This window comes from Cyanistes caeruleus, chromosome 21 (assembly GCF_971803275.1).
Source record: "Cyanistes caeruleus chromosome 21, bCyaCae1.hap1.1, whole genome shotgun sequence".
In the NCBI taxonomy this organism is placed as follows: Eukaryota; Metazoa; Chordata; class Aves; order Passeriformes; family Paridae; genus Cyanistes; species Cyanistes caeruleus.
The window spans coordinates 7655151-7670234 of record NC_141721.1 but is presented as its reverse complement, the minus strand read 5'-3'; the positions used below and the strand labels follow the sequence as shown (position 1 = coordinate 7670234).

Sequence of the window (15084 nt, the reverse complement as noted above, 5' to 3'; positions counted from 1 at the left end):
AAATCAAGCTGGGGTTTTATGAAGGGTCAAAAAAAAGTTACAAGTTTATTTTTAAGTCTAGAAGACAAAATCATTAAAGCACAACAGAATGCAGATTCCCTGAGCTCTTACTGGACTCGCCAGGTCATAACTGAGACCAGAATTCAGACCACTGGAGTTGTGCTGTAGCTGTTCCCTATTAGTTCAGACACTAACATCTGAATTTCAGATTCTGTCTTGCTCAGGGTGAGCTGCTCAATCAGTGCATCCAAGAGACAGCTCAGGACCTCTCTGGCTGGCAGGGGCTGGGAGGGCAGAGCTGGAGCTGCTGGGCACAGTGTGCTACCCAGGCAGCCAGGGATGTCCATCAGGCATCTCCAGACTTCCCCTCTGCATCATACCCTCCATGTTTCAACCTTGAGAAAACTGGCTTTGACAGGGTTTTTGAGCCCACATGTGAATACCACATGTTGAGGTCTCATGTCTGCAGTTTCACTCCTAATTAAGTGTAGATGTAAGTACTGGGTAGCGTTTAAGGTCTTTGGCTCTCTGCAATTCACCACAAGCATCTAATTCCCACTTCCTTTGTCTTGGACCTATTATTTATAGGAGAAGGGTAGGTGGACTTGGTGGTTACAAGTCTGCTGGATTATTATGTTTCTGTAGCTGTCATCCTGTCAAGGGTCCTGCAGAAATTTGCACTGTGGGCTCTTGGTAGTTTATTGGGAGTAAAATCCCCTCCTGTGCTGAAGGCTGGCCTTAGGTCTGTGCACCACTTAAGTCTTGCTAAGCCCTGAAAATGGGTCTTAAAATGTTATATTGGCCTTCTCAGCACAGAGGTGAGCTGCATTCTGTGTGAACAGGGAGATTTCCAGTTCAGCTTAAGGCTGTTTGTCTCTGCTGCTATGAGAATTAGGAGGGGGTCTCTGAACCTGCTGAAAACTTTTGATGCTCATCCTTCAGAAGCCAGGGCCTTGCAGCTCTCTGACCTAACAACAGCACAGTCTGGAAAAAAACAGCTTTTTGATGTAGATGGGCACAGTACTCATCTGGTTTGGATTTTCAAGGTGTTCCAGAGTCATATTGTTAACCACAGGGGGGTCTGCTGTGAGCAGCAATATGCACTGGCTTACTGCTGAGACCTCAGATATTCCCAGATATTTATTTTTGGAAAACTGAAGTCAGGTAGTTCCTGTCTATTAGACACATGGAGAAACTGAGACATCAGAAGGGCAGGTGACTTCCCTGGGCTGGGCAGAGCAGTATCAACAAGACTCAAACATAAAACTGCAAAGCTGTTTGCTCTGGTTTCCACAGTATTCAGTGTTGGAAACATTTCCAATAAGGAAATCCTTACAACCACATTTGCATCTCGCCAAAAAAGATGATACTGGTATAAACTTCTCAGGTGATGCTCTCCCTTGTCCCACCTGATGAACTGACCTGTTCAGCTTTGGGCATGGATTTGGCTCTGACTTTTGAAGAAAATGGAATTATGCCCCTGAAGGTCATTGTCATCTCCAGACCTGGCAGGGCTTCAGGGGCTCTGGGGACAAGGTGCCTTCAGCTCAGTGGCAACTCTCCAGTTTAAATATTTCACCAAAACACCTCCAGTGTCTCTCACTTCCTCAGTAGTTTCCTAACAGTGTCCAACTAGATGAAAATTAGCCAGTGTCTGGGTTTGTAGAGCTGCAGAGGTCAAATGTCCTGGAGAAACAAGGTGCTAAGATGCTAATTCTCTCCTGGAATGGGGAGGCAGTTCTCTCTGCTCGATTGAGCAGAAAATGCAGGTGGGCTTAAACATCTCCATTTTTGCCTTCTGTTTTGAATGCAATTAAATAAAATCTGCTGTGATTAGAGAGAGGATAACCAGCTTCAAGTGCAATCCCAAATCTCATCCTAACACCAGTTACGAGGCAAACAGCTTGGGGAGGCTGCAAATGTCCTGGGCTGGTCCCTGGCCCATCTGTCCCCAGTGTGGGACACACAGGAAGCTCACCCTGAACTTCTGTTCTCACACTTCTCCTCTGGAATCTTGTTTTCCACTTCTTGGAGATTTGTGAAACATATGCCTTGGAGGCTTCCCAATTTTTTTTCACAGCGAGAAGAGAATTGGTCTCTGTTGCCGTAAAAACTCTCACGAAAAAGCTCACTCCTTTCTAAAGGACCTGCCTGGTGCAGCTCAGCAATTCCCATTTCTCATCACTTCACAGTGTATTTTATAGGGTATAAAAATGGTGTTATGATCCGTGTTCCCAAACCTTGCCTCAGCTAGCAAGAACATCAATAAACATGGCTTGATAGACACCAGAGCTGCCCCGCCGTTCCCCCGGTGCTTTCAACGTGCCCTCACAGACTTTTGGAATCTATTCTCCATGTAGGAAACTCCTCGTGCCTCTGTTGAGCTTTTAATGTATCAAAAGTAATAATTGTGCTTAGGAAAAGTGACTTCTCCCAGGATACATTCCCAATCTGGTCACTTAATGTGCTTAGAAATATTTCCTTTCCTTCACCTCACGTCTCACAGATTTTTTTTCTTGTTCCTTGCTTTAAATTAATCTGCAGATTGGGACACTGGTGTTACCTAGATCTGGCAAAAGATTTTACTTTGTTTCTCCCCCTTCCCTTTCCCTTCCCTCTCTATAAAGATATTATTGTTATTTCTTCAGTTCACAGCTGAGATGATGGGTTTGAACAGCTTCACACTCCGTTCCAGGAAATTCCATCTTTGTTCCGAGGCTTCCAGCGCAGAGGCTCCTTTCACCTTGATCTTTCAGCACAGCACTAAAACATTTGGCAAGTTTTTAGTCATGTTTTTTGCTGCTGTCCAGGGCTTTTGAGAGATTCCCCTTGGACAACTTCCACCTTTGAGCTTGCCCACTGGAGGAAATAGTTCCCCTTGAATTTACACAGCCACATCATCACAAGTGCTGCATCCCTCTCCTATCTTCATTTGCTTCCTCTCCTCCTTGCATTTGCTTCTCTCTGGTTTCAAGTCACTTTTTCCTGCTGAAGCCTTGAGCTACTGGAGCTGAAGCTGGATCCAGTGGGCTCACAGATCCTCCCTCTGAATTTTGCAGTTCCCTCTGCAAAACATCAGTGGTTTTACTCATAATTTTTTGTCTGGAAAAGGTATGGGATCAGCTTCTACCTGAATTATATCAGTCTCCCTAATAATCAGCTTTCTTTTCCACATTAAATTCCCCAGAAAGTTGTGATTAGCCCCACTTCTGAGAGTTCACCACAGCTTAATTCTACTGTAAAACTGTCAGCAGTGATTTTCTTGTTTAAAGACAGATTTTGGTTCTTGTGCAGAGCTACTTCTTGCTAAATTCCTTTTCAACCAAACACTCTTGTCATTTCTCAGCCATTAAAGACAATAAACTCCATCTTTGGATTTTTACATGCTGAACTTAGTTTATAATGATGGATACTTGTTTATAACACACTGAAGATTTTTGTTAGCTTTCTGGCATAAAAATTGGAATCTTCTCTTTTGATTCGTGGTTATTAGTAGCAGGTTTATCCTTTCAAATATGTACAAGCCATGATTTAAGTGGAATATTTATTGTCCACAAGAATGGTCGACTGCAGCTCTCAGAATCCATCTTGCCTTTGCAAGCAGCATCTTTATAATCATCAAACTGTTCTCATGGGTTGAAGCTGGTTTTGCAGCAGGGTTTAAGTGTTGTAACCCTAAAAGTCACAGTCACAGTGCTGATTTTTGATGCTTTGGTTTATGAGGAGGGACCTGGGGCTCCTCTCCCCTGTGTTTTGGGGTGTGGATGATCCCACATTTCCTGGCATCCTTAAGTCAGTTGCTATAAAGCGAATTTTGAAGGTGCTGTAAAGCTGAATCAGAACCTCCTGGGGAAGTGGGAAGTGAGAAACCCACTTGGACCATCCTAGGACAGGGCCACACTGCTGTGAAAACTCAAATGGTTCTTCCTAGATCCAGAGAAATCTGTTGGGTCAGGCAGGGATTTAGGGTGGAATGGTTTGGACCCACTGAAAAGTGTCCAACTTCCCTCTGTCTCTACCTGGTGGAATGGTCCTTCCCAAATGACATTCAAGGTTTTATTACATCATAAATCAGAGCAAAGCACGTCCTTGCCATCAGTGCTCCAAAATGGGGTTTATTGAAGGAAGGAAAACCAAAAATTTGCTATAAAAATCCAGTTCTTGTCCTTCCTACTTAGGGCACGCTGTGATTCAACAACGTGAATTATCAGGAATTCCTCTTAAGTGTGATTTATTTTGCATTATTTTGGGTTGATGTACCCACTTCCATCTTTTTTCTGGTTTTGTGGAAGAAAAGTAAGAAAGAGTAAGGAAAATTTGCCTTTTAATTCGTCCCCATTAGGGTGATGCCCCACAGGCACACCCTTCTAGTCACCTTTAGTGATTTCTGCAGCAGGAGCTCTGTGCCACTGTCAAGTGCAAAGATGCTGTTGTCACTCAAGGCAGTCAAGGACCTTGTGTGACTCTTTTTTTGAGGAGTTCTTGCTCGTTCCTGAGAGCTTTGCTGCCAGCCACAAACGGGGAGCCACGGCTGCCTGCTTCCTCTTTGCACTTGGAGCTGCTGCAGCCAAAGCTTGGGGAAGGGTGAATTCCCTGCCCTTTGAGTTCAGTCTGTGCTGAGGATGAGAGGGAGATGAGTTAAATGACCAAAAGCCTTAGGCTGGGACGTGCCAGCTGCGATCATTTTTTCACTCCATCATCTCACCTTGCCACGTCGCTCTGCCTTACCCAGCCGCCAGATGCCTGATGGATAACACAAGTGACAAGGGCAAAACCTCCTCCATGGATGCAGAGGAAAACTTCAGGGGCTGCTGGCTCCTGCCCAGCTGTGTCCTGCCTGGCTGCAGTGAAATCCCTGCCTGGGATGGGCTTTGGGAGGAGATCAGACCTTGGTGCTGTGAGATCCCGAGTGCTCTGGCCACACTCCAGCAGCACACTTAAGCACACACTTAACTTTCAGCATATATACTCCCATTGAAGTCACTGGGGCTGTTTGCATGCTTAAAAGTAAGTATATGCTTAAGCTGGCTCAGAACCAGAGGTTTCAGTGCTTTGTAGGTCCAGTCCTTGCTGGAGCTCAGATAATTTGCTCGTGCAACTTGGCACGCGCTTTTAATGAATTCAGAATTGGGCCAAAAAAATTTATCTTCCCTGACTTGGAAGGATTACAAGGAAACAAGTTTAAAGTTTTGTTGAGGTTTTATTACTTTCTAAACATAAAATTTCACATTTCTCTGTAGTCCTTAAAGAAACACATTTTTTTTAGTGTTCTTGGGGGCATCTAGAGACTTGGAGCGAGCAATTTCCAAAATGCTCAGAGCTGATGGAAGAGCACCTGGGATGTGCTGCCTGGCCAGGGCAGGAGTGGCTCTGGAGGTCTCATCCATGTTTTCACACCTTGTAGGAAGATGTGGCATTGCACTGGGTTGTCCTCAGGCAGATTTCATTGTGGTCACCTCAGTGAGTTACTTAAACCTGGATGTTCCAGCTCTTCCCCAGTGTAAATGAAATTCTGTCAGCCCTGAAAACCCATTTTGCCTCAGTGCTTTAGGTGTATATTGTCTCCATTCCCTGGTCTTGGTCACTCAGTTAAGAAATTGCTGAATTTCCAAACCAATTCCTGAAGTTACTGGTGCTGTTTTAACCTTTTGGCTGCCCCAAACACAAACATTTCCATCGCTCTGGTTTAATACCCGAATCCATCTCATGCCAATTGTGAAATGTGTCAGAATACTTGAGGGGAAGCTGTGATTCCAGCAGGCTCTGCTCATCCTCTTGGATATAACCCTAATAAACTGAATGGTAACTCAGATTTGCTACAGAAGTGGCAGAAGGTTCATCATTAGGAAGAAGCTCTTTCCTGGGAGGGTGGGCAGGCGCTGGCACAGGATGCCCAGAGAAGCTCTGAATGCTCCTGGATCCCTGGAGGTGCTCAAGGCCAGGCTGGACAGGACTTGGAGCAGTCTGGGAGAGTGAAAGGTGTCCCTGACAATGACAGGATGGAACAGGATGGTCTGGAAGGTCCCTTCCAACCCGAACCATTCTGCAATTCTCGTGCTGCAGGAGCTGGGCACAAACCAGCAGGAAAAGTCACCCTGTGACCAATTCCCAAACACCCAGTGAGTGCCTGGTGTTTGCAAGTGAGATTTCTTTATCCCATGGCCAAGCAGTGATTAGACAGTAGCTTGGAACCAGCATGCACATTATCTCACAGTGAGGTAAGACAAATAAATTACAACTTGGAAGCCCCGAGTGGGATCAGTGATCCACCTTAGGAAAATATTTTGGTTTCTGTTTATAAGTCAGCTGGGTTGTGAAATGTTTCATCTGGGAAAGGTGATATGAGACCAGAGAAATATTTGCTCTTATAATGCAAAAAAATATTCCAGTTTCTCTCTTAACGGGTTGTTAGTGATATAAACCAAATTTCTTCTTTCTGGAGCCTCGGTGCTCAGCTGCTTCCCCACAGATGCTCTGCTCTAAACTCTCTCCTGGCTGACAAGAAACTGTCCATTATCTCCCCTTGTTTGTGAACACCTCTCAGGCTGCAGATTGCTTATGAAGAAGAAATGACCCAAAGGCCAGCAGAACTGTGTGTCTCTGGCAGACTGGGTGTGCTGTGTGGAGGATGCTGAGGATCCTGGGGCAGGCTTTGGGCACAGAGCCACGTCCATCCCTGCTCTGCAGCTCCATCCAGCTGGGATTGGGATGGGGAAGCCTTCACTCCCCCTTTGCAGCAGGTTTCAAAGATCCAGGATCCCCAACATTCAGCTGCAGATAAACTGTACCCACAATGAACTTGGCCTTTCCACTCTCTGTTGCTGTTACAGGAGTCTCCTGTTACAATTTGAGATATATTAGTTCATAGCACAGTTCCAATGTTTTTTCAACACTAAGATATTTTTATTTTTTTTTAATTCAAATGAAACAATCAGAATTAAATTCCTTGGCTCACACAGTCACCACTAAGGCTCAAGCAAGATGACAAATCCACGCTTGTGTCTCAAAGTGAAACATAAGATCTCGGTTATCCCAAAAACCCCGATGAGTTGTCAGATCTTTCCTTACTTGTGGGTAAATATGAGCCTTTTCTAATCCATTATGTGTCCTTTGTACATGTGTATATAGATATGCATTTGCACATGCCACGAGATGGATAATAAACAAGATAAATCTGTTTTCTTAAGGGAAGTAATATATTATTCCAGCCCCTGCAGTGGAATTGGCATATTTGTACCTCGTTAAGACAGGGTATGGCTGCAAACCTCTTCCCAAGAGCTCAGAAATGACTTGGCATATAAAGAAATAAGGATCATTATGTGGTGTCACAGAAATACCAGATGTATCCTTCCTGCATCTCACACAGCGTTTTCCCCACCAAAGCCAACACAAAAGGCTTCAGCCTCCTAAAATCACCGCTTTTATTCGGAGGAGCAGTCAAACAAAATAAAAGCTCATCTAAAAAAGCCTCCACTGAGATTTAATGGAATTCATTGTGTGTTTAAATTTCCTAGACATTGTTGAAAATCTCAATAATCATCTTATTGTAAGCTTAGCTAAGTCATAGATCTTCAGAGAGTGGGAAATTTTGCTAGGAGGAAAAAAAAAGAAAAAAAGTTACTGGATTTTCTAATTTTAACCAGGACTGAGAATTATAAGTATGTGAATACCACAAGAAAACATTTCCAACCTTGCAAAAACTGGAAAGTGCTGAAGATCTTTTACGAATCCTTTTTTAATGAAATTTCCAGACCTGGAGGTTGAAAGAACATCAGGTGAAGTTTTTTTGCTGTGCAGATTCATACCTGGTAACCCAGGCTTGTGCAGAGCCCTGGGTTCTTCAGGACACTCTGCTTTATGCCAGGATTAAATATAAAGAAATGTTAATCTCTAAGGGGGCTTGGGGCTGGTTGTAGCATTCCTGATTTTTTCCAGGCACTCTGATTCTGTAAAGCGTTAAAATAATGCACGAATCTTGCTGCTCGAGGGGGAGGGGGAAAGGTTTTTCTTGGAAATTAATTTTATTACAAAAGGCAGTTTTGTTTTCAAAATCACAATAGCATCCCGTTATACTGTAGATTCCATCTCTTTTTGCTTTTAGGCAGCTAAACAAAGAGCATCCAGTATTGGAAAAAAAACTCTCAGCTGATTTTCAAGTGCACTCTGATCCTCAGGCTATGGATGAGCTGCACCTTCTCTGTGGGTGCAACCTCTGGCAGCACCCACCTGTGCCCACCTGTGCCCACCTGTGCCCCTTGTGTTGTTCTTTAAGGCAAGGTGACAAAGTCTTGTGCTTCTGGTGCCACAAAATACAGCAAAATTCTGCTACCACAACATAAAGTTTACCCTGGTGACACCAAGCACGTTTTGTTGCGTTTTCTCTTTTTGAAGGCCTGCTTTGGATGGCAGTCACATGCTGGCTCCAGTTTTTAAACCATGTTTAGTTTTTAAACTTGCACTAACCTCCGTGCCTTGGGGAATCCAGGAGCTCAGCAAGGGCTGGAGGAGCCCTTGGCAGTGCTGGGGGGATTTGGGGGGCTCCGTTCAGCTCTTGGGGTCGCGGGACCCCTGGTTTGGTGGCCAGGTGTGCTGGCAGCAGGAATCTGCAGTTGGATGGCATCTGACAGGCACTGGGAGCATTCAAGGCAAAGGCAGAGTTTAATAAATACACTTAATCATTTATGTTTTGACCTTAGCCCAGACTCGTAGTCAGACACAGAAAGCGGAGAGTTGGAAACGCACTTTGTCAAGGCTCCTCTGGCAAAGCAGGGCAGCCCCGCTCTGAGGAAAGGCAGATCCTTCAGAAAGGAGAGTAAAAGGTCAGCACTAATCCAAAAGGACAAGCAGTGTATGTCTGTGTGTATATTGGGTTTCACATATGAAATCCAGTCATGATAAATCTGATGGCTTTAGAAACATCTACTTTGATTAATGAAAACATAGTTCCCATAGACCGTGGGTTTCATACTTCAAAGTTCCCCTGGATTTAGGACCTTAGGTTTTGCTTATTCATATAACATGCAGGAAACTATTTTTAAATGAATAAGGGAGTATAAAAAAATTTTTTTAAAAGGCAAATGTTTCAACATCAGTGGTACAGATAGGCTGGATAATAAGGAGCAAAATTAACAAACAACAGACATTTTATTATGCATTTTACAATAATGTTTACATTCTTTTCTCTATATTTGTTTTTCCTTGAAAAGATTTATGTATTTATAAAAATATCTCGCTGCTCCAGCTCTGAAAATTGCAGCCTTGCTCACATTTGAAAGCCTTCAAGGACGGCTGTGATGGCTCCTGAGCATCCCAAACCTCCTGAGCCCCTGGTTAACCCCTTGTGCAGGAGCGGAGGATTCGGGGTTTGCTGGGATGTGGGGAGGAGGAGGAGGAGGTTGGGGTGGTCCCTAAGGACCTGCACCACGATCCTGGATGTCACCATCACTGCTTGGGCCACTGTCCTGAGTTTGTGGCCACGTGGGCAGTGCTTGGGCAACCTCATTCCCAAGCATCCATCCCTGGAGCTGCTGGGCACGGGGGCTCCCGAGGCCGCCCAGCTCCTCCCAGCAGCTGCAGCTCTGCCCCAAACTCATCTAGAAACCCTGACACAGAATAAACAGCGCTTTTGTTTACAAGGCTGTGGTGCTGAGGAGGGACGAGCAACTTCTCAGCCTCACTTAGCCAAGAGTTCAAAGGCATTTGGAAGTGTTGGTCGCCCTGGCTGAAGGCTCCATTAATTAAATGCACTCACAGGATACAGAGCTGGTGAGTAATGTCCTGTTTATAGCAGAACTGTGAGCGGTTCTGGAAAAAAAGAGACTCTGTGGGAGGGAAGATGACAGGGAGCAGAGTCACTGCAAAGGCTGTGGCTCCTGCCGTGGTTCCAAAGGCAATAATCAGCACTCACACCTTGGTGCACCAGTGTTGTGTCCCTTGTTAGCTGGTTTGGTGTGGGAGAGCAGGGTGAGCCATGCACAGGAGGGGATCAGCAGCACATGCCACGAGCACAGACCCACCAGATCCAGGGCAGCTCAGGGGGATTTGCTTCTCCACACTCAAATAAAGAATTTGCCCGGATTCCCCTTCAGGTGCTCCGAGCGGCCGCTTTGTGGCATTCCCGCTGGAATCACGCAGTTATGGCACAAAGGGAATTGGCAGAGCCTGTAGGAAAGTTCATGTTTCGTGTTTAAACGAGGCACGTTGCAGTTTGACTCAGTGCTTTGGGCGAGGAGTTTCCGCGCGCTGGTTCCCCGCACGCCCGCGGGGCTCTCGCTCGCGGCCAAGGCGTTCCTGGGCAGCTCCCTGTGGTCACCAGAGTCCCTTCAGAGCCCACTCCTTCTTCTGAAAAGGCTGAGAGGAGCAGGAGATGTGATGGGCAACCCTCCTGTCCCTCTTGGTTGAGCCTCAGGGTCCGACATCACACGGGATCAATGCATCCCATTGATCAGGATGGGTCTTTTATCAATTCCAATCCCCAGGTCGTTTCCCCTCCTCTCCTCTCTGTAATTTTTGCTCACACTTATGTTGCAATACTCAAGGTGAGGCTCAAAACTGTCAAGCCCTTTAATAGAACCATTACTGTATTTTTGGAGAACGTTCTCTTTTTGATTTACTGTTCCTTAGAAGACAGGAAATGGAGCTACTTGATTTCATATTTTAAACAAAGCCATCCAGAGGTTTAATGAAAAAAATTTCCCTTGGCTTTTGAATTAAAGGGCTATGGTGAAAGATTTAGCTTGGCTATTTTGACTTAGAAAAATAACACACTAGAAGCATTAAAACATTTTGTAAAAATACTTTTTTACTACTAGATATTTTTTTTTCAGAGAAGAAAAGGAGTTTCTCTGGTTTTCTCGCTCTTGGTTGGTGGGGCTGTGGAAAGGACATTTCCAAGATTTAGGGTGGGTTTTCTTTTTCTTTCTTCTGTAGAATTTATTTTGCTTTTATATTAAAAGCCTTGAAACAATTTCACTGCTAAAGACAAATCCTGTGTGTCTAAGAAAGGTAATTTGGAGTGAGTAATGACAGAAGCCTTTGCCATTAATAAAATGCAAGAAATGTTAAGCAGAAAGATGGGAACCTGATTCTGCTCCATCAGCAGTGGCAAGAGAAAAGGGTGGTGCCCCTTGAGAGGCAAATGCCTGTGGAAAGAGAGAAGTAGGAGATTGATTTCAGGCAAGAATTAAAGTTCTATTAGGAAAATTCTGTGCATTAAGCAGAATTAGCTCAGAGCATTTGGGCTGGAATTGCAAAACAAAGCACTTTTGACCCATATAGTCAAGACAAGGGTCCTGTTTGTTCCATTTGGGTGCATTTGGGGTTCTGGCATGATGCTTGGACATCATACAGGGGTGGCTGATGATCTTCATTCCCACCCAGTTTCATCTTCAATAAATAAAGTAGAAGTGAGTATTCTGCAAGCTTGAAAGCACCGTGCAGTAGGATGAAATATTGACACAATTTTAAGTCAGTAAGTCTGTGATTTAATGAGATTTCACCAGGATTTCACTAGTAATTGCTAGACTCACATAATGCCTACTTTGCTCACCCTTGAGTTGTTCCTAAATGAATTTGCTCCTTTTAGGTGGAACCTGTTCCCCAGCCAAAGCTGTATCCGGGCCGGGGGGACAGAGGGAAGTCTGGGCTTCACACGTCAGGGGCTGATATTGGTGGCTGTCAGGAGGGTTTCAGCAGGCTGTCAGCCTGCCTCCCTCAATCCTCAGTAATCCCTGGAATCAGCAGGAGCTTTCTCAGCCCCTTGGTTCTGTGGTTATGTTCTGGCTTTGGTAATTCTGAGGGCAGGACGCTCCACCGAGGTTTATTTGTAAACTCCTCGCTGGCCGGCGATGGGGAATTTGATACTTTATCAAGTGAGATACTGGGATTGACAAGGGGAGAGCGAGGCAGCCAGAAGGAGAGATTACAATATAATAAATAGCAGAGATAGGGTGAGCTGCTATCAGTGGAAGTTTAATGCCATTAGCCCCTGTGCCGTTGGGAATGATGTATTTAGGGAATGATGTAGGAGGGCAAGGCACCCAAAGGCTCCTGGCAGCAAGCAGCCCATTGCCATGTCACACACTCCAGACTCACTTTCCAAGGTGTTAAAACACCCAGAACTTAATTCTGCCTTGAAAATAAGATTTAATTCTTTTACTCTGATACATGTGCTGCCTGCTGATGCACTGGCAAGAGGAACAGGAAGGTCCGTGACAATAAATCTCGTTTTTCCTGAAACTGTTTTATTTTACATCACAGAGGGACAGAGCCAGGGATTTACAGGAGGAAAGGACATTCCTTTTTCTACCCCCATGTCCTGAATAACTTCAGTCACAGTCTGCACGTTCAGCTTTACCTGGAACCCATTTTATCTGTATTGAAATAAAGGGGAATTTGTGGCTTCCAGTGCAGCACAGAGCAGATGATGGTGCAAGGACCTCCTCTGCCTGCTACAGGCAGAGTGATCACCCACGGGCTACAGTGGTGGCTGCTGAATCCAGCTGGATGTCTGGATATCAATGGTCTTGCCAGATGTGTGCTGCTACCACAGAGAAGGAGTGAAAAGGGAGGAAAGATAAAACTACAGCTGCCTCAGCCCTACAATTTTTTTTTTACAAGCAAACTTTCAGTGCAGTTAATCCCTCTAACCTGCATTTGCATTAACACTTGCAGCCTCACACATTGCTGCTAAGAAGTTTTGGCAGCTCCTGGCCCTGATTGCAGAGGTAACGCTGCACTTGTCTCCTTTGCTCTCACTCAAGGATCTCAGGAGCCAGAGCCCGACACTCCATGAAGTTTCTCCTTGTACACACAAGCAGGCATCTTGGCAGAGCTTCAAAAGCCATTTGCCTTATTATTCATATGTCTGCTTATAGGAGCAGAAATGCTCCCATTTCTCACTTTTGGAATAAAGGCTGACACCAGGAAAGAGGAGATTTCTCATCTCTGGCTCAAACCTGTGGGAGCTCATCGTGTCCCTGCTGCTTCCCAGAGGTTTGGGAAGCAGGTTTTAAAGTCCTCCTGATTACTCTCAGGGTACATGAACAGCTCTGTTAAAACCAACCAAAATCCGTGGGGTCTTGGAGAGGGGTTCTCAGGGCTGCATGAAACTGTAGATGGAAAACTTGGGGAAAAAAAGCTTAAAAAAAAAAAAAACAACAAATTTTGCTTTTCCTCCTGCCTTCAGGAGAGCTGACATCATGAAAATGCTGTAGAGATTTAAATATCATCGAAATTATTTTGCCTTCTCCTTGCATTTTCTCAAGCAAGCTTCAAAAACCCTCGCTTTAAAACAAATTAGTAGACTGGAGCAACCTCATAAATCCAGAGAGCCATTAAAAATTGAAATATTTGGTCATTCCTCCTCTGGGTTTAAACTGGGATTCATCCAGAGTTCAAGTGCATGTATCACACCAGAGCCACGGTCCCGTTTTGGAGAGGTCCATTTCAGCCTTGATGGTTTTCTAGTGCCAGGAATCCGCTCCAGCCAGCCCAGGAGATAAATCAACACCAATGAAATTCAGGAGCCAGAAGTCACCACTGCAGCCCATATAAATCCCTGAATGCCAGCCCTGGCGCTTTTGTCCGTGCCATTAGAGCTCAGAATTATCTGCCCCTCTTTGCTGATGTATGGATTAAGCGGCTGGCCGAGTGTTTACCAACGCTTATCACCCGCTACTTCGGACCTTATCAGAGGAAGGGCCGCCTGCCGTGGGGCTTGGTCTCTCACCCTTTCTATTACCACCTGTCAGTGGCAGGGAGTGTGCTGTGAGGCTGTACAGTCACAGACTACAAGTGTAGATAGTTTCTGACGGCTGATCAAAGGGGAAAACCAAAGGCCTGATAACAAGGACGTGTTTCATGTACTTTTAACTCTGAGAAACATTGGCATTTGCATTTTTTCCCCTCGGTAGGCTGGCAGAAACCAGGCACAATAAATGCTGCATATTCAGTTACCTAATAGTGGAGTAAATGGTATGTGCTTGAAGCAACAAAGCATAACTGTAATCTTGTTCCAAGTGGGAATGATTTAAGTAAGCCTTCGCAGAAGTCTTGCCGTATAATAAAGGAGAATAATTTTAATTTGTACTTTGAAGTGATCCTGAATTCAGAATCTAATCTTTGCATTCGGCAGAACATCATACCCTGCTGTGAATGAGGTAATAACTGCAAGTCAAGGAATTATTTGAAGGATCTTTTGTAGGTACGTGCGCTCCCTCACAAGAACCAGAGTTTCAGTAGGGGCTGCTGGTGAAGGAGCCTCTGTTAGAGCACGTTTGACCTAAAACTTCCCAGTGCAGGAGGACAGAAAACCCACAGGGATCCCAGACTGAGGGAAGGGATCTGTTTGTTCCTTCGTCACACACAAGGCAGCTCTGCTTCTTCTCTGTTTCAGAGCAAGAAAGGGATTTTACGTAAAATTTCTGCCCTTTAGCAAAGACAAAATGACTCTTCCCACTGTCCAAAATGAGGAGGAGGATGAAACATCTCAGCAGCAGCCCAGTGGAAGAATAATTCAAAAATAATTCCTGGTTGTCTAACATAAAAATATATGCATGCCATTCATATTTGTGTTATTGTGCTGCTTTCCTGACTCTCACCAGTGTGAGACCAGAATTGGGTCTGTATTTTAATTTCACCTTTTTGATCACAGCTGCTTGGTCGAAGCTGGTTCATGCTTTGTGTTCTACCGTGCTGTGCTGGAAACAGCGAGGTTTTAACTCGTGTGCTGAAATCAGCATTTCAGGCACCCAAACCACACGGGAGGAGCTGGTGCCAGGGTGTCCCACACGTGTCCCCTTTGTCTGTTGAAGGTGCCTTCGACCGGAGCGTGACCTTGCTGGAGGTGTGTGGGAGCTGGCCCGAGAACTTCGGTCTGCGCCACATGTCCTCCATGGAGCACAGCGAGGAGGGGCTGCGGGAGCGCCTGGCCGACGCGATGTGCGAATCCCCCAGCAGGGACATGGTGGGATCAGGAACAGGTACAAAGAAGAGGTGTGATCAGAGATCACGTACATCTCACCCAATGGTGATTTTTTATTTAATTTTTTTTTTTTTTTTTTTTAAAGTTTCGCTTTTTGCTTT

General features: G+C 45.1%; 1 protein-coding gene across 13 annotated transcripts in view; it reads left to right on the top strand.

The window, feature by feature from the left end:
• BCAS3 (BCAS3 microtubule associated cell migration factor) overlaps positions 1–15084 on the top strand; it is a 301169-nt gene that overhangs the window by 264832 nt on the left and 21253 nt on the right. For 7 of the 13 annotated variants that reach the window (XM_086858967.1, XM_086858965.1, XM_086858966.1 and 4 more), the window contains one exon: positions 14814–14981. In XM_086858967.1, coding sequence (XP_086715093.1) covers positions 14814–14981 — 168 coding nt within the window. Of the gene's footprint in view, positions 1–14813; positions 15029–15084 lie in introns of all 13 variants that reach the window. The other 6 variants (XM_086858971.1, XM_086858972.1, XM_086858968.1 and 3 more) reach the window with 2 other exon arrangements.